Source organism: Hippoglossus hippoglossus, chromosome 2 (genome assembly GCF_009819705.1).
Source record: "Hippoglossus hippoglossus isolate fHipHip1 chromosome 2, fHipHip1.pri, whole genome shotgun sequence".
NCBI classification, from domain to species: Eukaryota; Metazoa; Chordata; class Actinopteri; order Pleuronectiformes; family Pleuronectidae; genus Hippoglossus; species Hippoglossus hippoglossus.
Window position 1 is genome coordinate 3,483,796 of NC_047152.1, and position 21,162 is coordinate 3,504,957.

General features: G+C 42.0%; 2 protein-coding genes and 1 long non-coding RNA gene across 7 annotated transcripts; 2 read left to right on the plus strand and 1 right to left on the minus strand.

Moving 5' to 3' along the window:
* Positions 1 to 859: 859 nt before the first annotated feature.
* On the minus strand, positions 860 to 10,611 carry LOC117778074 (desmin-like). The gene is made up of 9 exons (XM_034613328.1): positions 9,267 to 10,611; positions 5,975 to 6,035; positions 5,747 to 5,842; positions 5,286 to 5,447; positions 4,983 to 5,108; positions 4,658 to 4,878; positions 4,491 to 4,534; positions 4,036 to 4,124; positions 860 to 2,565 (listed from the first exon to the last, which is right to left on the minus strand). The coding sequence occupies exons 1-9, from the start codon at positions 9,839 to 9,841 to the stop codon at positions 2,524 to 2,526; spliced, it is 1,416 nt and encodes a 471-aa protein (XP_034469219.1). The 5' UTR covers positions 9,842 to 10,611; the 3' UTR covers positions 860 to 2,523.
* LOC117778119 lies at positions 2,581 to 9,501 on the plus strand. Of its 4 annotated transcripts, none has more exons than XR_004616739.1 (4): positions 2,581 to 2,788; positions 4,678 to 4,899; positions 5,732 to 5,850; positions 9,386 to 9,501. It is a non-coding gene; the product is annotated as an uncharacterized LOC117778119 (long non-coding RNA). The 4 variants fall into 4 exon arrangements; XR_004616731.1 differs by having other exon boundaries at positions 4,681 to 4,899; XR_004616735.1 differs by having other exon boundaries at positions 4,681 to 4,889.
* Positions 10,612 to 12,887: 2,276 nt separating the features above from the next.
* Positions 12,888 to 19,716, plus strand: dnpep (aspartyl aminopeptidase). Of its 2 annotated transcripts, none has more exons than XM_034613340.1 (15): positions 12,888 to 13,031; positions 13,456 to 13,547; positions 14,698 to 14,786; positions 14,874 to 14,987; positions 15,110 to 15,235; positions 15,386 to 15,510; positions 15,867 to 15,951; positions 16,284 to 16,391; positions 16,906 to 16,983; positions 17,233 to 17,313; positions 17,627 to 17,787; positions 17,969 to 18,008; positions 18,108 to 18,209; positions 18,862 to 19,029; positions 19,637 to 19,716. In XM_034613340.1, the coding sequence occupies exons 2-15, from the start codon at positions 13,466 to 13,468 to the stop codon at positions 19,685 to 19,687; spliced, it is 1,410 nt and encodes a 469-aa protein (XP_034469231.1). In that variant the 5' UTR covers positions 12,888 to 13,031; positions 13,456 to 13,465; the 3' UTR covers positions 19,688 to 19,716. The 2 variants fall into 2 exon arrangements, with proteins under 2 accessions (XP_034469231.1, XP_034469238.1); XM_034613347.1 differs by lacking the exon at positions 12,888 to 13,031 and adding an exon at positions 13,044 to 13,178.
* The last annotated feature ends 1,446 nt before the right edge of the window (positions 19,717 to 21,162 follow it).

Here is a 21,162-nt window from a genome sequence, read left to right on the forward strand (position 1 = left end):
AGCCATATTTACACTGACACCTCGTGAGATTCACACATACGGAAAAAAGATCATGAAGAATTTCGAGTGCAGAAAAGAACATATTTCTGTGATTAGTTTACATTTTGAATTTTATCACTGCAGTGCCAACTTTTGGCTCTCCAAGAGATTAGTAGTAGTGTTTTTATCCCATAAGAATAGATGGAAGATAAGTTTTAGTCTTTCCACCATCTGTCGTTGTGTAAAAGTTTCAAACGTGGGTTTCCAAGCTCTTTCGTTGAAATCATAATAGATATATATATATATACGGTATATATGTTTTTGCTTGACAGAAATAAGAAATGTAAGTTTAATACATTTTTCCATAATGATAGCGCCCCCTGTGTAACTGATCAGTGATCCAATTTGATTGGTTTATTGTCTGTGTGGGCAAAAACAAAAGGGGCTATTAGCCACTTCATCATCCCATCTCTGTGTCATGAATCAAATCAAAGGGTAATGTTAAGATCACAGACTGTTAATAAAGATGGACGACGTGACGGCTCCCCAAAAGCGACGCCTAAGAGTCTCGATCGCCCCTCGGTTGATCAGTGTTAGTGGATGGGATCGGGCCAAACTTACAAAACTCTCAAAGATGTATTGAAGTCGATTTTTCTTCGTCATTGCGAGAAACTTGTAATAAAAAGATCCACAAAACGTAGGTCAAAAAAACATTGGAATTGGGTCATATTATGTTTTATTCCACAATATTGTTGTAACTGTAGATGTGTTTCACTCTTTCCATCACCTGCCACCATATGAATATATCCACATTTGATAAAACAGAACTTGCAAAATTTCCCGACAAAATGTGACCATTTTTGTCTCTTCATTTTTATTGCAATTGTCAGATTTGCGTGATTTTTAAATCGTGGTCAAAACTTTAAACGCACCTTTAATAAAACCAGCCCACGCTGAGGTGTCAGTGTAATCAAGGCTCCAAGCGTCTGAAACAAAAAAAAGTGGACTAGTGGCCATACCGACTTTTTCTTGGACCGACTCCTCCCATCACGTGCATTGATTTTCTTCTTTTCTTGTTTCTTGATGCAACTTTTTTTGTGAAAAATGTGAATACTTTGTCAGCGCCTTTTACCTTTTATTTTTTTTGTGGAAGGAAATGCAAACTAATGTGCGGGGAATGGCGGGGGGGTGGGGGGGTGAATGGACGGTGTATTCTTATTCGACTGTCGGAAATGCATGATCTCGAACCGATCCATCCCGGCCCCCCCGTTCCGCCGCGCGTGGCTTCGTTTTGGCTCCTCCCACCCTCCACCCCTTCATGTGCATCGATGTGAAACATGTACAGCACTTAATAATGTTTTTTTTTACCCTTTTATCATTCTCAACAGTTTTATTTCTTCTCTTAGGCGTCTAATTTAATGGAGACATTTCCAGTGGGATGTATTTATTTGCTGATTTATTTATTTCTGTAAAGGAGCGTGCAATGTCATCACTGTAGGCCAGTAACGCCATGCTTTTTTTAAATTGACTATTATGACTATGATTATTAAAGCATGTGTTCCTATGGGCCTGTATACCATCGCTGTGTGAGAATCGTCTTTTGACACAAGGACACACACTCGGCTGTAGCAGGAATCCACTTTTCTTTATTAGCGAATATTACTTGAAAGTCACAAGAGGACGCTGGCTCGTGCTAACAGCCACCCCCCCCCCTCCACCCACTCTCTCTCTCTCTCTCTCTTTATCTGACTCTTTTCTACCTCGCACAACCACCCCTTTCTATCTCTCCATCTCCAGACATCTTTTAATCTCCTCCTCCATCTCCTCCTCTTTTTTTTTTTCATCTGTCCTCCCTGCATCCCCTTGATGAACACAGGCACATGCGGCCCACCTCGTTCTCATCACGCTCCTGATTGGACGAAACCGGTGACTCTGACCTTGACAAACAGGAAACCAGAGGGTGAATCGTGTGCAGAGAGAGGAATCGGTGAATTTAACTGCGTTTTTTTAAAGTGGACGGCGATCTATCTGCACACTTTTACGACCAAAGTGGTGTTAAACTGAGATGCTGCAGTAGAAGATTTACTCGTCTGCAGTGAAATTAAACATTTTCTGTGACATTAAACATGAAGTGAAAATCCTTTTTTCAGATTTTACTGCAGCAAACTTTGAACGTTTTTCTTCTTTCAAGGTCAACAACAGGTCTAATATATTGTGGATTATTACTAAATTAAAGGTATCAGTTAACACACAGCCTTTGCAGCCGTATAGCTCCACACATGTATGTATGCAGCTGAACGATACCAGTAAGCACAGATAAATAGCCCCTGATAAACTTAATGATACCACCAACCTGTTTAAATTCACATATTAAATTAACTCTCAGACAACAACAGTACATGTCATTCTGATGACTTGGTAGAGTCTTGTTCCATATAGTTTTATTTGCACATCTTTTTTTTTTTGTTATCTTCATCTGTCCATCTCAGTGAGGGACGGAATTTTTTTGTTTTTGTTTCCACTCTTCTTCGGTTCTGCAGATGGTTACATGATGTCCTTCTGGTGCTGCGTCGACTCGCTGACGACCTGCGGGGCGGAAACACAGCAGTCAGAGTGACAATCTTAATAGCAGATTTATTGGGAAGTGCAAATCCCTTATAATCCATATTATGCGCCAAGTCTGAGCAGGTCTTGAGTGTGTGGTGCGTTCACTTGCACAAAGAAACCCGGCGAGCCGCCTGCTGCTCACAGGTGGAACAAATTCAAACTAAATGTTGATGGTGGTGAAACAGCTCCAGGAACATTTCAGGTATGTGGATCTTTTTTTCTTATCCTAGCTGCAAAAACAGTATAATATTACAGTTGCATGTAGTACCAACTATGTGTATCTCAAAGGAACTGTACAAATCTTTTACAACCAAAGACTTGTTTGTAGGTAGTTTTGTTGTGTGCTGTAGTTCAGTGACGCACTTCAGAGGAATCTAGAGATTGTTAATGTTATTCATTTTATGTGATATATATATTAGACTTTTGGTCTTTTCCCTGTAGTCTTTTCTCTATTTTGTCTCTTTTAATTTACTATATTTGTGACTTTGGTGTCAAGATCCTGTTGATATGGCTTATTCACTACGGAGGATGTGTCATACCTGTGCTTTATCCAATATCTTTAGTAATTTATTATTGTAGTCCCATAACCTCCTTTATTTTTTGTCTGAATAATGATAATGATAAGAAGAAACAAAGAATAAAACTGATTTTTGATAGCACTTATCTGAACAAGAGGCACACATTTTTAGAAAGAAATTAAATGAAGTTGATTTATGTCAGTGTGTTTCTTGTCCTAATAAAATAAGGTGTTTGGGACTCAAATGTGGATGGAAACTTCTGTGTTTTTTCTTTCTTCATTTGCAAGAGGTGAGATTTAAAAATAACAGCATGCCATCATTCAGCACAGTCAGCAGAGCTGCACGTTGGCAAAGCAAAACAGTGTCCATTTTTTTTTGCTGATAAAATAGCAGTCTCAGCTCGTCACAACATGCCCGGAATGTGTTTTTTCCCAGGGAACTGTGGGTGCAGTGTTTTTCCACTCGGGTGGGACGGGGATATTTGCACGAGACTTTGGCTCAACGGTGTGTTCACTTGCAAAATGCCTCCTGGATGAAATGATAAAAAAAAGGACGCAGTGTCACTAAGCTGAGTCCTTAAAGATACGTTTTAAAAGCCGATGATTCAATCCAAATGTTAGAATTTGCTTGAAAATGTCTAGAAACTGCTCTTCAATCTTCCACTTTCTGAGATAATGTCAACCTTTACTATAAAACAAATGTACCTAATGAGGACAAATGGAAAAGAGGTGACGATTTGGAGGGCAGTGACCCCGTCTGAGTACAGATCAATGTAGATGTAAACCCATCGGTTCATTAGGATCAGAACAAATTGATAAAACAAGTCAATATGAGGCGTGTGTGTGTGTGTGTGTGTGTGTGTGTGTGTGTGTGTGTGTGTGTGTGTGTGTGTGTGTGTGTGTGTGTGTGTGTGTGCCTGCGCATGCTCCACCTCTCCATCTCGGGTCTCGATGGTCTTAATGAGAACAGTTTTCTTTGAATGCATCTCAGTGGACCGCGGCTGGTGTTCAGGGCTGGTCTCTGTACAATCCGAAAAAAAGTAATTGTTAATATCATCAGTTCTATTATTTATATAAAAATTTACCAGATCCTTATTTTTTACAAAAAGAACACTACACAAAGTTACTTCAGAGAAATCCTCTAATATATAAGTATCAAAAAACTCAAGTTAAAATCGCAAAAGTTATTTTGATGTATTATAAGCAGCCTGGTTATGAGACTATATTTGAACTCTATGTAAATAATCGTATTCAAAGTTTTTTCTTTTTAATTTGCATTTTTCACATCAATCAAATTCTACCTCTGATGCACTCGTGATGTTTTTACTATCTATTCAAATGTTGGTCAGACAGTGGTGCGTTCAGGTAACAGTGGATGGGATCGTACCTCGGAAGCTCAGGGTGGAGTAGCTCTGCACAGGCAAGGCAATTCTGCGGGGATGGAAAAACAGGCATTGTCATGAATGTTGAAAATGTGACGTAAATTTTAGACTCACCTTTTAATTATTCTCCAACCAATAAAAATTTGAATTTTCTGTAAAAAACCTGCATCACCTGCTCTCCTCTCCTTCCAGCAGCTTCCTGTAGGTGGCGATCTCCACATCCAGCGCCATCTTGATGTTGAGCAGGTCCTGGTACTCGCGGAGGTGGCGCGCCATCTCGTCCTTCATGTTGGCGATCTCCGCCTCCAGCCGGGCGATGTTGTCCTGGAAGCCGCCGGCATCGCGTTCGTGACGCTCCTCCATGTCCCTCATCTGCCTCATCAGGGACTCGTTCTGGATTGGTGGTGAGAAGAGGTCGATCTTTACTTGGTGTGTGTGTGTTTATGTGTGTGTGTGTGTGTGTGTATGTGTGTGTGAGAGAGAGATGGGGGACGTACGGTGCCTTTGAGTGAGTCGATCTCACAGGTGTAGGATTGGATCTGGTGTCTGAACTCCATGGTCTCCTGACGGGCCGTCTTCAGTGCATCGTTGTTCTTACTCACCGCCTGGTTCAGGTCAGACACCTGCAGGGCCAAAGGTCAAAGGTCAAAGTTCATGACCAGTGTTCCCAGCTCAGAGCCGAGTTGTTCAATGTCAAAAAGCAAAGACGGGGTTTGCAATCAGGCACAAAACTGAATCGATAAAGAGAAATTGAAACATCTGGGGCAAACCACAATAAAACATCTGTCTCCCTCTCTCACCTTGGACTTATACCAGTCCTCGGCCTCTGAGATGTTCTTGGCGGCGATGCCTTCGTACTGTGCTCTGATGTCCCTCAGTGCCGCCGTCAGGTCTGGTTTGGACATGTCCATCTGGATTTGGACCTGGGTTTCCTGCATCTGGGTCTGCAGCTCGCGGATCTCCTGCAGGAGGAGGAGGAGGAGGAGGAAGAGGAGGGAAGGGGAGGTCAAGAGGGGGTTATGGGGTCAGAGTGTGTGACTACATTGGGAGAATGGTAGCGAGCAACCCCCCAACTCCACTTTGGCATCATGTAGCCATCACTTTCCTATCACACACACACACACACACACACACACACACACACAGAGTCAGATGTAACAACAGATGCTAACAAACGTCTCAAGGTCACTGATACATATTTAATTAGTTCCATCAAATAATAATCTGTGCCTCTAAATGATGACAGAAAATAAAAGGGAACCTCTTCGTGGATCTTCTTGAGGAAGGCGATCTCCTCCTGCAGCGTCTCGATGCGTCTCTCCAGATCCAGACGAGCCAGAGTGGCAGCGTCCACATCCTGCGCAGGTTTGGTAAATCATAGTCATGTTTGCAGTTGTCACTGAACAATCCAAATACTACTTTACATGTAGAATTGATAGAAAAAATGAAGAGTGAAGAGCCTTGTTTAGGACTTCTTCTCAGGACTCACCGCTCTGAAAGCAGCCAGGTTGTTTTCTGCGTCCTCTTTCTGGAGCATCTCCTCCTGGAGTCTGGAGGAGGTGATGGAGACGGGTGAGAGAGCAAGATTAGATCAATAATTCACTGATCACCACCACTGGCTGAGGGAAAGTGCCTCCGTCTCCTCCCAAGATGCATGTATTTTTCATAATTTATTTAAGTTAGATGTTTAGAAACATTTTCCTATAGCATCCATTTCCATGGAGCAGCTCTTTCAGGGAAATTCCTCTGAAATGACCTTGTCCTTTACGGGATATTTTAAATTTGGAATCGTTTTTGGGGCCTAAATCATATCCTAATATACATCTTGACACATATGTCATTAACATACTGGAATTATCCTGAAAAACACCACCATGTTTAGTAAGATGACCTCGCTGTGACCAGTTGTAGCTACAGTCCAGATTCCCATTTACAGTTCATTACCAATGCTTCTTCAGATATATTTGGAATTTTCCTGTAAAACATCTGGACAGAAATGCAACAGACAAAAGCCAACAGCGCTTTTTATTCATGTAACAAAAGCTCCCAAGCAAAACCAGATGCTATTGTAATCCTCTTAAGTGCTCATTTCATTTTGTTACACCACAAAAAGCATCTTTAAATCAGAAGTGCAGCCACTGCATTTAACGTGAGAGAATAAAACAACCTCTGCACAAAATCCCGACAGCAGTAAAAGAAGATAAAGCAGCAGCTACGTTTTATTTTTTATTTATTTAAGTGAAAACTGTGTTAATCCCACATGAGGGAACTGCCAGTGAATGTTTTAGATTTTATTGGAATCGCAGTAGCTCTGTCTTCCCTCCGCATCCTTATAAAAGTGACACTTTCAAATGTAAACCACAGAGAGAGAAAGAGAAAAGACAGATGATTAGAGATCCCTCAGATATGTCTGAGGACTTTCCTCTCCTTTTATAGAAGAGGACAGTGTAAACATGTGTGTGTGTGTGTGTGTGTGTGTGTGTGAGTGAGTGTAATGAGGTCTAACTTTGGTCAGACTCGTGCAGTAACACACACACACACACACACACACACTAGTAATATTTCAGATAACAAATCGCACGTTTACTTTTGTGTCTTTGGACTGAACAGATCCGACCTTGTTTCTCGCTCAGCATCATCTTAGACCTGCTTCAAATTCAAGTTCCTTGTCAGGTCTAAATTTAAGCTATTAAACACTGATATATTTATAGATGCAGAATTTCTAAAGAATTCACATCCTGCAACACATTTAAAAAAACATACAATATTCCTGTAAAAAGATTTGTAGGAGCAACACACCTCAACTTGATATATGCATACATGTTGTATAGGAATTGTGTTACTGCAAATTAAACATGAAAAGAGGATTCAGGGCCTCCATATGGTTAAAGTATTGCCGGAAAAAAAACTTGCAGCAAGTAGAAAAACTCAGTAAATATGCAGAGAGGTATATTACCAGTGTATTATTTATAGTAGTAGTAGTAGTACTGCTAGTTTATTTACATGAAACATGTAACAACTAATCAAAATGGGGGGAAATTATAACAGCTTTATAAATCTCACTGTAAAGTAGAGTACAAGACAATAAGAGACAAAAAAATCTAATTTATATTATAATGCAATGTAATATAAATGGAAAACTATATTACAGTGCAATAATCTCTTAAATAAATGCAAAGCCCAGTACTAGAGTGAATGCACTTACTTATTTTCCACTATTGTGTTTTAAACACATTTATTCATTTATGTCTTATTCCTCATTTCATCGCAGACATTTTCATTATGTGCATATATGTGCAGTGTTGCATATAGGATAATGTATATTTTTGATGGTCTTAATTAATTAACTCCTGAGTTGTTTTCTACCCACGATTTTAAATCCAGCTGCCTCACAAACTCAGAAACGCTCATTACAAAACAGTCCCGACGCCTCTTTGCTTCTGCTGTCACGCTCCAAAACAAGTCAGTGTAATCTATTTTCTTTTTTTTTAAATGCGTCTCTCTCAAATTAAAATTGAACGCTGTCGTTTATATTATGTCTAGTTATTTTTATCACCCACAGTGGGCGAGTTAAACCTCAGCTTGTTTAATTTCACCTCCCATGCATTGCACAACAATGAGTCATCCACAATTTTCTTATGATGTAGGAATCATTTTTATGTCTTTTTCCTGAAAATAACAACTCAATTCAAACTCAAATGTAGGACCCACAGTAGCACGCTGTGTGTAGAAGAAGAACTTCATAAGCTAAAAAGTAAGTTTTTAAGTTTAAAGGACTATAAATGTGTCTACCTCCAATGCCCTCCCATGAATACTGAATCAGCCAACAGCCTCTGAAGTTCATATTAAAGTTCATAGACCTGCTACATATCAATAATCGCCACAATAATCCCTCTGGAAAACAACCCTTTTCTGCATTTTATTTGTAAAATGCACAAAACCCTGCAAACACCCCTGTCATGCCTCCTTTAAAAAATGAAATCTGTCATCAGGGTTTTAAAATACTTTGCGTAACCACTACAAACAGGAGGCAACACCTCCAGCTGAGACTCACTCATCTCCCACAAGGAGCAGACATGATATTACACACACGTTTGTGTGTCACCACATTCATCCACCCACCCCTCCGTACGTCTTCACCCTCATGTGGTAAGTGTGAATCAGCAGAGATGCAGAGGGATATTTCCAGGTTTGCTTGTTCAGGATTTGTTTTGAACTGTTTCACGTTCTCTCCCCTTTTAACACACGCACATTCCATTGACTTGCATTGATTTACTGGAGAACTGGAGACTTACTCTAACCTCTAACTGTAACTTGCCCAATCCCAACCCTTACCCTAAACTTACACCTAACCTACATCTAAACCTAAAACTAACCTTAAAACATGTCTTCCCCTGAGAGTTTCATGATTTCCCTTATGGGGACTTCCTTTTTGTCCCCATAAGGAAGACAAGTCCCCATAGTGTGACTCTGTAAACAGATTTAGGTCCCCACAACATGAGTAATACCTGGACCAAACACACATGCATATGGCTGCAGAAGTTGCATTGACACAACAGCATCCACACACTTTCTTGCACACACTGGTGACCTTGCAACACATGCATCATCCATTGACTTCCATTCATTGACAGCCTAACCAAAACCCTCACCCTGACCAATTCATGCCTTTGTTTTGCCTCATTAGAACTGAGCTCTGTCCCCATGGGGTCTACTGGTAACAAAAATGAGTACACAACTCTTCTTAAAGAAACACACACCCCCCTACTTGCCCCTCCCACCTGAGTTTGAGCTTGTCCAGGTCATCGACCAGGTTGTCCCGCTCCACCTCCACGCGAGACCTCTGATTGGTCATCATCTCCACCTGCCTCCTCAGCTCGCTCATCTCCTCCTCGTACAGGTCGGCGATGCGCGTTGGCTCGCGACCACGCAGGCGCTCCACCTCCACCGCCAGCGCCTGGTTCTGCTGCTCCAGGAAGCGCACCTTCTCGATGTAGCTGGCGAAGCGGTCGTTCAGGTGCTGCAGCTCGACCTTCTCGTTGGTCCGCGTGGTCAGGAACTCCTGGTTAAGGGCGTCGGCCAGGCTGAAGTCCAGCGTCTCGCCCATGCCTGCGTGGGAGCGTGCCATGGAGGCCCTTGATGCTGACACCGGCCCGCCATAGTAGCTGGAGGAGACGCGGTAAGCGGGCACCGACTTGTTCCGGGTCACCTCGTAGACCCTTGAGGTGGCATGGCCCCCGGCACCACCGCTGTGGCCCAGAAATGAGCGGTTGAGGGAGGGTGAGGCGTAGGTGCCTTGGCCGAAGGTGCGGCGGTAGGAGGAGGCGGTTTGGGCAGAGGAACTGTAGGAGGCCATGTTGGAGGACGCGTTGGGCCTGGTGAGGGCTGCAGCAGAGAAGAGCACTGAAGAAGAAGCAGCTGCCCCCAGCTATTTGTAGTTACCCCCTCCCTCACTTTTCACCCCCTCCTCCTTCTCTTTGTCTGTCAGGTCTTTGTTTCTCTCTCTCATTTTTTATTACCTAACTTTTTCTATCCGTCACCTTTCTTTTCTCTATACTTCCTGCACCCTTTCCCCCCCCTCTTTTCGTTGCACTCTCTTCATTTTCCCTTTTGGACAATTCTACCATACCCTAGATTACATTCAATGTTTGTTTTTTTCTACGTCCTATCCCAACTAGAATGGCAGTAAGAGAATGCATACCTCCGTCAAGGCTCTCAATGAAACCGCATTCAAATTAACTGGATCCAGATGTTTTTAATCATGAGCCATTCTCAAATCGAGTAAAATTTAAAAAACCTCCTTGGCAAAGGTCATAAAATCCACACTTACAACATCTGTGTGGAACCCAAAAAAGGCCGAACCAGGTTTTGTTTTATTTGAATTTTGGCTTGACGAAGAGGTTCAAGTGAATGAAAACTCTTTGACAGTGACAGTCAAACTTTATATTTTCCTGGACTTTGGCCAAACCTCAGTCATAGAGGTGAAAACGTCAGAAACCACTCTGATGACTCATCTCTGAAGACGATGCCAAACCTCTTCTCTAAACCTTGAGTTCCGAGGACTAGTTATATCACCCTGTACGCACACGTCCATGAGAAAAATCATCTTCTCCCTCCTCTTGTGATCTCACGACATAACAATGTGTGGAAGCGAGGACGGTGGCTTTCAATTCTCTGCGTCGTCCTCACATGGTGAGGCAGTGCAGGTTGTTAATGACGGCGCCCGAGAGGGGGACGAAGACAAACCTGCCTTAAAAAGGAAATCTATCCCCTCCTGAGAAATGGAAGGGGACAGCATGTGCCTGCAGACGCTCCTTCCCACAGAACCCACATTCCCAAACAATATGTGCCATTAATGATGAGCTCATTAGGAGGTGTCACTGTGAATGGGAGGGTTCCCTCCGGTGATGTCACACTGGGGTCAAATATGTTGACAATATGTTAAAAAGGGGGGAACAAACAATTTAACACTGGTTTGATAACATCTACTGGTGGGGTCACCTTCATTCTTGGGTTTATTTTAAAATGAAATTATGTAAAAAATTTGATTGATTAAAAAAATATGTACACTTTTTTTCTTCTGCTTAATTGATCATTAGCCTCTAGTCTGTGTCTGAGTCTTTTAATTGCCAGTTCTTCATCCAGGAAACCACCAGCCTCTTTAAGCCTGTTTCTTAGTCTAGGACCAGCCTCTGTTAATCTCCAGTCAGTTTTCCAGACAGCCACCGTTGGATTCACAGTTTTCAGGTCTGCTTGCACATTGGCTGACGGTCCTTCAGATTCAGACCTGGAGGGACAGAGACGTTGACCCTCCCAGCTGCCGATCCTGAGCCCCTGCTTCCTAGCTACTCGTCCCAGGTTAAGCCCCTTGTTCCCAGCATCAAGCCCGGACCTCAGCATCAGGAGACACCCAGGCCTCCTCCAGAATGTCTCAGCCAGGCTGCACTGCCTCTGGGTCATCCTCCTGAGATGTCCTGCTCAGTCCCCGTCCTGCACTTGGACTGTCGGCCCTAATGTCCCTGTTTGGCCCCAGTTGTGATGATTGTCATGATTCTCAGTCCCATCCTCCAGTCCCACAACCTCTGCCTGGTGTCTCTCACCTTTCTTTTGTGTTTCCTGTCTTTCTGTTTTCCCATTCTTGTGATTTTTCTGCCCCAGAGAATCAGTAAGCCTGTATTATTAAATACTTATCACTGCACCTACCTGCATTTGTCCTGCATCTTTTTGGTCCTTAAAACTTAACCCAGTAACATTTTGGTTGTGATTTGACTCCATGCACACTGTGTCACATGTGCACAGAAATAAGAGGGTAATAAGTTGTGTTAGAGGTGTTGGAAGAGGAAGTGCTCTCATAAGACCTTCTTGAAGATTCGGAGTAACGCCCCTGCTCTGACAATGTTCGGTAGACGTGGTCGTTCCACCAGTGGGGAACCAAAAATTGAGAATATTCTGGGTTGTGGTTTTGAGTGGCTACAGAAGAGAGTAAGCCTGTATGATTGAGTTCAAGTAGATGGCTGCAGACAGGCGCGTGTTTTAGTAACTTCAATTTGATTGTGGCAGACCACTGGAGGTTGATGAGCAGCGGAGTGACATGTGCCCTTTAGGGGGATGGAAAACCAGACGTGCTGCTACCTTCTGGACCACGTAGGCCTGCACCATGAGCTGAGTGACGTACTGAGTCCACTGTCTTATTCTATGTGGGGCAAAGCGACCGGGACAAAGACGCAACACGGCCAGAGAAGAAGAATAGCTGGTCATCAAACTCAACATCCAGGATGAAGATTTGAGTATTTTAGAGAAATACAGTGTGATCTAAATATCTTTAACACTCCCACTGCTGCTGCTCCTCCGCTGCAGCCTGTTGCTGTCATGTCTATTAATAGTCTGAATCCATGTGTCAGTGTGTGTGTGTGTGTGTGTGTGTGTTTATCCCCCTGGGCTTCCTCAACAGCATGGGAGACGACACGAGCTGACAGCTGAAGTAAACCCCTCTTCATCATTTCCTGACACTCCTCCTTGTTCTCTCCCACCCTCTCTTTTTCGCCCCCTGCTTCTTCCTCCCACCCTCCTCCCTCGCGGCTCAGGACTATATAAGGTCAGTTCCTGTATAGCGATACGATGATAAATGGTGACAAGGTGGGGTTGACAGTAAACTACCACGAGCTAGTGAGAAAGAGAACAGTGTGAACTTCATTGATAAATGCAAATTTTTGCTTTAAGATTCTATTTTTTTTGCTCCCTCCAGTGAATATTGAATATATTTCAAATACCCCCCTTTTTTTTTTTACATCTTTCCTTAAATATCATTAGAACAATGACGTGTGAACTTATAATGTAACAGGGGAAAATTGTATAAAGTTGTTTAAGTCAATAATTTTGTAATGGCATGTGAAATAATTATAATGCTGTAGTGCACCTCCTGGCCGCTAGATGTCCCTGTGGCCGTGCTTGTGGAAAAACAGTGTGTCAGCTGCCTTCAGCTGATCCGCACCGTTTTGTTGCTCTGTGGCGGAGTCAGACTTTGGAACTATTATTAACATTTGCAGGTAAGTGCCATAAAAATCGATTTTTTTATTGCTATTGTAGCTGTGGTATATGGAGGTGTTGCTCCCTCACTGAGATCTGCATTGACTCTGGCCAGCACAGAAGCGGGAGCGAAGAAGAGGCAAGAAGCTAGCAAAGCTAACAGACGGGTGCTTCCTTTATCAGACATGTGGACACCCCGGGTGGCAATGAAGTGTTTAAAATAGAGTTTAAAAGTTTTTTTAATATTACAATTTGTGTGATATTTATTATATTCTCAATACCTCGATTTGTACACGTGTCTGTATCCTCTGAAAGTGCAAAGGAAGCTTCAGATTATGCTCAGTGTCCGACGTTGGAACTAGTGGCCGGAAGCTGCTAGTGTTGCTGTCTCATTCTTGATCATCTTCTCACCTTTTTGTGTTTTATTTCTCGACTTTCTCTCAGTTTGTGGACCATGAAGCTCTCAAAGGAAGCCGTGCAGACCGCTGCCAAAGAGTTCCTGCAGTTTGTCAACAAGGGGCCGTCTCCATATCATGGTAAAATCCGGAAAATTGAGGATTTAGCCTTCGATTTTGCAGGATTCTTCTCAAGAAACCTCACATGACATTTTTTGTCCTGATTTCAATGCATTTGAACTAGTACGTTTTATTCCTTGAACAGAAAAACCCCCGATTACACTATGTACTCTAATTTAATATTCCAGTGTTGACGTATATCATTATAGAATTGAGATTCTTGAATTAAATACAAGTAGCGATGTCAAACTCCACAGTGTAAATATATATATATATATATACGCCATTACTCATAACTGTCATGCATTCAAAATCTTACTTAAATGAAGGTACTAGTAACAATGTACTTAAAGTATCAAAAATATTACTACTGTTAATAGTGTGTTTTCCTAAGACACCTAATAATATAATACATTATTGTACCATTACTTATTCATGGTGTGTCATTCAAGTGTCAAATGTCATGATAATGTCGACATCATTTTTTCAGAAAGTGTTTACACATCAAATTTAAATCTAAAACGTAACCATGACTATGAAATGTATGAGTCATGTGTCAAAAGTATTATGTTCTCCAAAGCAGAGTAGAGTTATGAAGTATTTCCATAATAGAAATAGTTAATACAAAGTTAAAGGTTCAGTTTAAATAATACCTTCGTGCAGTATTTGAGTAAATAGTGTAATTTACTTTAGACCTCAGAATATGTGACACATCAAAGTTTTTAAACCTAAACTACTACTACAGCTAATGTGAAAACGACGAGATGTGCATGCGTCAGCGTTAAAAAGGGTCCAAGTCGAGACGCTGTTCGGTTCAACAGACGTCTTTGAGTTCCTGATAAGATAAAGCTTCTGCAGATGTTTCATAATATCTTACTTCTCACCTTGCACTCTGACCTTTTGGCATCCAGACAATAAGAGCAATACAAATTGACTTGATACATAAGTCATTTATAAATGGTCTCAAGCAGGCTCCAGATCTCGTCAGTAGAAAAGCTGAAAAGTTATGAAAAAATATCAACAGGGTTAAATAGCTTTTTAATGCCACATAGCCAGACTGGTAAAACAAATTCTAAACGCTTATGAAACCCAATCAACTTCAGTGCAGTAGTGAACAGTCACCAATAGGAAGATGGAGCATTATTTTTCCTTTTCCGCTCCCTCCCTGCAGTGGTAGAAGAATGCAAGCGACGTTTGTTGGCAGCGGGATTCATCGAGCTGAAGGAGTCGGAGCAGTGGGACATCAAACCGGCCAGCAAGGTGAGTCAGAGTTCATCATGTTCAACAAGAGTCATGAGCTGGTCAGTTTGAGCCATTTTTGACCTTCAATATTTTTTGCCTCTGCAGTATTTTTTGACCAGGAACTTCTCCAGCCTCATCGCCTTCGCTGTGGGCGGACTCTACCTGCCAGGAAATGGCTTCTCTATGATCGGAGCCCACACAGACAGCCCCTGTCTCAGGGTGAGAGCCCACACACACACATGCCTTTTAGCCTTTTAACCTTTCTTTTAACATCCCTAGAAAGCACTCAGCAGTTGAGTGAATTGGGTGTTATTTGAGTTTCTACTTTTCTTTTGCCTCAGGTGAAGACGAGGTCTAAGAAGACGAAGAATGGCTGCCTGCAGGTCGGGGTGGAGTGTTACGGCGGCGGCATCTGGAACACCTGGTTTGACCGTGACCTGACCGTCGCCGGCCGCGTCATGGTCAAGGTACCAGTATCATCATATTTTATTATTGTTACGACTATTTCTGTATGAGACTCCTTTAATACGTTATTATAAGAAACGACAGATATTAGGTGTTATTTAGCGATCAGAGCTGATGGATTCCACCCCCCTCGTCCTCTCCTCCTCTTGCAGAGCGGAGACAAGCTGGTCAGCCGGCTGGTCCACGTCTCCAAGCCTCTGCTCAGGATCCCTCACCTGGCCATCCACCTGCAGCGGGACATCAACGACTCCTTTGGCCCCAACAAAGAGAACCACCTGTCAGTAGCAACACACAGTACTAGGGGCTTTATTCAAGAATATTACATTTGATGGATTGAGAACCATGAGGGAAATGACAAGAATAAAAACATGACGACCAAACTGGTTATTAAAACCGTGAGGTTGAGTTTCAAATGAGCTTTAAGAAGGGAAAACTGATCTTTCCATCAAAAAATAATGAATTTAGAATATATGTTTTCTCTATTGTGGTTGTATCTGATGTTTTTCCTCACATTTGACACAGAATCTATTTGTTATTTTGTTCACTTCAAGTAAAACTAGTTTTATAGCTCCGTTTGACTGCGGTGTTTGGGGCCAAAATGATAATGTGTGCTTTAATGCGTTTCTGTCCTAGTGTGCCCATCATCGCCACTGCTGTCCAGGAGGAGCTGGAGACGGGTTCTGCCTCCTCTGGAGACGCTTCCTCTGCTGTCACCACGGTAAAACCAGCAGGTCACACACATCTGATATCGCGGCATTTAAATACAGAGAAACATTAAATCGCTTGTCAGGAGTCAAGCCAAGAATATTGTCGCTTTTTTTTAAATGTCTTCCCATAAGAACATTGGCCTTGTAAGTCCAGGATATTTCAAATGAAATTACGGGTGTTTTATGTCAGATTTGCTTTAGTGTTCGTAGCTTTAGAGTTGCCCATTCAAAAGATATAAACACATTTTTGAAAATGAACGAGAACAATCGTCATATGAAGTGAATAAATGGAAGAAGCAAATGAAAATGAAAGACAAAATGTTGTATCCCCGTCCCTCCTCAGGCAGAGAAGCATCACCCGGTGCTGGTGAAGGTGCTGTGCTCGGAGCTGGGTGTCCAGCCCGACGCCCTCCTGGACTTTGAGCTCTGTCTGGCAGACACTCAGCCTGGGGTGAGTCTCCAGCAAGTGAACCATTGACTCCTGTCACTTCTAATAATCCTGTTTTTCACCCTAAAGCAACAGGGCTCTCGGGCAATCAGCAGAAACTCATGATTTTTTTAAAACGCTGGCACAGAATCAAGGAAAATTATATGTTAATATTTTATTAACCTGGTTGCCAAGTAGTGTATTTTGTTTTTCTTTCAGCAATAAAGATTTAAAAAAACACATTTTATTATGCTGTACCATCTATGAAAGCTGTTTTTATTTTAGTCCGCTGTTAAATTACCGAGTTAAAGTATTTAACACATTTTTTACTTATTCCTAAGTGGAATACGACCATCATTGATGATCATAGAGAGAAATTAAGAGGTTCAGCTGCACAAATAGCAGAAAATAAACACAAAACAAAAGTAACTTGCTGATTTTACTGCGTTATTACCAATTATGTTGTGGTCCCATGTTTTCAGCCAATCAAACTACTTATATGTTCTTTTGTGTTTTCTTTTCTTTTTCTCTTGTCTAGGCTCTGGGAGGCGTGTACGAGGAGTTCATTTACTCTCCTCGTCTGGACAACCTTCACAGCTGCTACTGCGCCCTGCAGGTCACACTCCACTCCCACACGTCCACAAATCATCTGCAGCCAGATATCAGAAATATTTGCATCTTTTAAAAAATATTATATTTAGTGTCTTTACTCTTATGATGCTTTCTAACACATTTATTTCTACTTTCCAGTTTATTTGCCATCGTTTAACAGATTTTTTTTTTTTAAAGAACTTAATCACAGAGTGGCACCTTATTAATATTTCTCCTCTTTTCACACTGCAATTCTGTCTGTTTTCTCTCTCAGGGGCTGATGCAGTCCTGCTCTGTTGACTCTCTGTCCAAAGAGACCAACATCCGCATGATCACTCTATATGACAACGAGGAGGTGAGTGCTGACAGAGGCCTATCAAAGATGGGAAACTGAACCAATGTGGGAGATCTGCTTAATTTATTTGACAAGAATCGTGACAGCTGGTGCTTAGCGTGTTGTGTTCAGTGTCTGCCAAACAGCTGTTGCCTTTGGTTTTTCTCACATACTCAGCAGGCAAAAGTGCAGAATATCTCACAGACGTGTTTTTACACTTTAAGGCATTTTGTGGCTTAAACAGTAAAAGGATCAATAGATGAATCAATAATGAGCGTGGGAGCGCTTCACAAAACTTTAGTTTCAGCGATGTCGTATTGTGTGTTCCCTGTAGGTGGGGTCAGAGAGCGCTCAGGGTGCTCAGTCCAACCTGACGGAGCTCGTCCTCAGCCGCCTCGCCTCCTCCCCCTCCAACCTCACCGCTTTCCAGCAGGCGGCGCCGCTCTCTTTCATGATCAGCGCGGACATGGCACACGCCGTGCACCCCAACTACCCGTCAGTATCCGCATGACAACAGAGCTGTTGAAACCAGATCACAATCGCACATCGTACTTTGGCGAAAACATTTTTGAAAAGATGAATTTCCATACATCATTGTACATAAGGTCTCATCAGCTGTAGGGAGAGTGCAGTCAATCTCACTTGGTTGGTTTTAATTAAAGCAATTTCCTCTCAGGGAGAAGCATGAAGAGAACCACCGACCAGCTTTCCACAAGGTGAATAGATTTATGAATGAGTGCTTTTAAATCCTGAAATTGTGCTTAATGACCACATGATATAAAAAAATTGTATAGTATATATGATTTTTCTTTCAGGGCCCAGTGATCAAGTTTAACAGCAATCAGCGCTACGCCAGCACGGCTGTGACCGCCTCCGTCATTCGAGAGATCGCCAGCTGCGTGGATGTGCCTCTGCAGGTACCGTGTGTTTGTGTCGATGCATTGTTCGTAGATGGAGGCCAAGCAGCTTTTCATTTCTTTGTGTGTCTCAAGACACTCGACAGCAAATCTCCTAGCAACGTGTCGGACGGCTCCAGGACGACACAGAGAGGAAAAGAACGATGTGTGAAATGAAGACTCGGGGACAAAAGCCATGGCAGCTTACTGACATGAATTATAAGAAAATAATGGGACTGCACAGATGATGGAAGATCATATTTAATTTATAGGGTTACAAACTCATATAATATAATTATAGAACCGATTCATTTTGAGATGTGGAATTTAATTGATTGAAAAGAACACAAATTTGTAATCAATTCAAAATATCTAATCATAGAAAATACAGATAATTCATTAGCAAAGCGGTGACATTGGGGACAAAAGGGAAAGGATGGAAATAGAGACAAGACAAAAGCTCAGTGACACAAACATTAAATCCTACAATCAAAGCCTCTAAATTACCTCTAAGATGGAGACGAGAACTAACGTGAACATGAAAACGGCAGCAGTGATGCATTAAGAAATCGTCACAGTGTTGCCCCCTAGAGGCCACTCGGGGGAACAGATGCTACCTGTGTTTCTTATCCTTCGCAAACCGTTTGAGATATGACCCCCTGTTCCTCTGCAGGACGTGATGGTCCGTAACGACAGCCCGTGTGGAACCACCATCGGACCCATCCTGGCCGCCCGCCTCGGCATCCCCGTGGTGGACATCGGAGGTCCGCAGCTCTCCATGCACTCCATCAGGGAGATGTGCTGCACCTCCAGTGTCCTGCAGAGCATCGTCCTCTTTGAGGTAAACAAACGCACCTTTTATACCAATACCAGCCCAATAGAGCCGTGGTTTTTTTTAAATTCCGCTGAATGAACCTCAAGGATTTGAAACATGGGAAAGGAAACGAAACCCTTTTTGAAACTGCACACTGCACCTTTAACGTCTCCTTCGGGAAACCTGAGTATAAACGTGAGAGCGGTGGTAGAAATGCTCACAAACGCAGTGAGCTTCTAAGATTGATCAGGGACCCGGAAGCACAGAGATTCATGATGGATGTTAAGCAGAACATATGTTAACCCATTCTGCGGGTTTAGAATTGCAATATAAAATAATGAGATGAACATAAACAGCAGCCAACGCAGATTTTACTCAGATTTACTCCCTCTACCGTTTTCTCAGTCGCTGGTGCTTCCTGACACTTGTTCATCACACGTTTTTCTGCAGATGGAGATTTTTCTCCCATCTTCTCTCAGGTCTCTTAGCTTTGTGTAACCGAAGACATAAAATATTCAGCTTATGACTCACTGACTCATTTTTTTTTACCCTCTGCAGATATTTATCATATTTACCATTATTTGTACTTTGAAATCTTTTAATGACCCCACTTCCTGTCTGCTTCCCCCTGCAGGGTTTCTTCCAGCATTTCCCCAGAGTGAGGAGCAAACTGGTCGTCGATTAGAACCGGGGAGGATCATAATTGAATGAGGACAAAAAGTAATCACATGTCATTTTTCAACAGATGTTGAAATTAAAATGGTGCTGTTTTTTTGGTGAAAATGGCAAATCCACCTCCACGTCAAAAACCCAACTAGCTGTAATTCTGAAATGAAAATTACAAAGCAAAGCACTTATCGATCTTTCTTATGGAATAAAGTTGTTAAGAAAACAATACTGCGGTGTCTTTCCTCGTGTTGTCTGTTCTTTCTTTCCTTTACGGACAAAACCAAGCAAAGACAAATACACAACTGATGGGGAATGTAGAAGCCTCCGTCCTGCAAGGAGACGGCTGCTCTAATTAAATTTCACCTCCTCAGGTTTATTAAAGCACTGAGAGGAGCCAGATGTGCCGCTCTGCCAAGTGTCAGGACAGGTTTTTGGCAGAAAGAGACGGACCTCGAATGCACGTGAGCCACATCGTGATGCAGCGAGCGAGGAGGATAAAGACAAAAACAACTGCGCTGCAAAACAATATCACAGTCATGTAGTCTTTTCTGTCCGGTTTGTGTCTGTGTTCATTTACTATCCCTTTGCCTCCTCACGTTTACATTATTAATATTTGACTCATGTAATATCCCCCATGTCTGCAGTCGGGTAACATAGGAGTATGCAACATGAAAGCAGCTGAATGAAAATGAAGTCCTCTAAACTGATTACAGAGGCTCACAATGGGGTGATAAAGGCCTTCGTCTCTGTTCATATAGTGTATCAGCGACGGATATAAAAAAAATACTAATAAATATGCAAATCACTTCCTTCGCTGCAGGCTGTGGGTGTTGCTGATTGGTTAGTTTAGCCTTATTTCCAACTCATAGGTCCATATCTGTTAGTAAGTGAGAAAAAACTAAAATAGAGGAATGCTATCATCACACTTCAAATCCACAAGGATTAAAAACACACTTTGGTTTCAGATGTTTTGTGTTGTCTCAGTTAGTTCAGGCCCTTTGAGCGATTTACTCATCATCATAATCTGCCTAAAAGTCCTCAGAGCATGAGAGTCGGGGACATTAAAGCCACAAACAGGCACTTATCCATCTTGGAATGAAAGAATCATGGTTTTAATGGTTTTTCCAGCTGCAGCATGGACACCTGTTGCTATTGGTGCATATTGGGAAAAATGCATATTGGTGTAAAGAGACATGCAATGTGAAACATTTGCTCTCTGGCAAGGCGGTTTTATGTATAAAGCATGTTTTATTCACCAATTTATTTTTAAATCAGAAAGCCAAGTTCAAAACAATAAAAAAATTGAATAAAGGAGATTAAAAAAGACTAGAATAAAAGAGGTAAAGAAAATATAAACGGATAAATCTGTGTTAAACATTTTAAAGTAAGTTAAAAGAGAATAATAACTAAAATAGGTAGAGCTGTGTAAAATAGTAAAATAAAATGATGGTATGACCTTGTAAAATAGCTTAGTGAGAGTTTTAAAAACTG

Bases quoted from the DNA above. Each gene is read 5' to 3' on its own strand.
- LOC117778074 (XM_034613328.1), bottom strand. From the start codon at position 9,841: ATGGCCTCCTACAGTTCCTCTGCCCAAACCGCCTCCTCCTACCGCCGC. The intron at 6,036-9,266 runs GTGGGAGGGGCA...CACCTCCTCCAG, and splicing joins CTGGACAAGCTCAAACTCAG to ACTCCAGGAGGAGATGCTCC. The intron at 4,125-4,490 runs GTACGATCCCAT...CGGATTGTACAG, and splicing joins CTCCACCCTGAGCTTCCGAG to AGACCAGCCCTGAACACCAG.
- dnpep (XM_034613340.1), top strand. From the start codon at position 13,466: ATGAAGCTCTCAAAGGAAGCCGTGCAGACCGCTGCCAAAGAGTTCCTG. The intron at 14,787-14,873 runs GTGAGTCAGAGT...TTGCCTCTGCAG, and splicing joins ACATCAAACCGGCCAGCAAG to TATTTTTTGACCAGGAACTT. The intron at 15,511-15,866 runs GTCAGTAGCAAC...TTTCTGTCCTAG, and splicing joins CCCAACAAAGAGAACCACCT to TGTGCCCATCATCGCCACTG.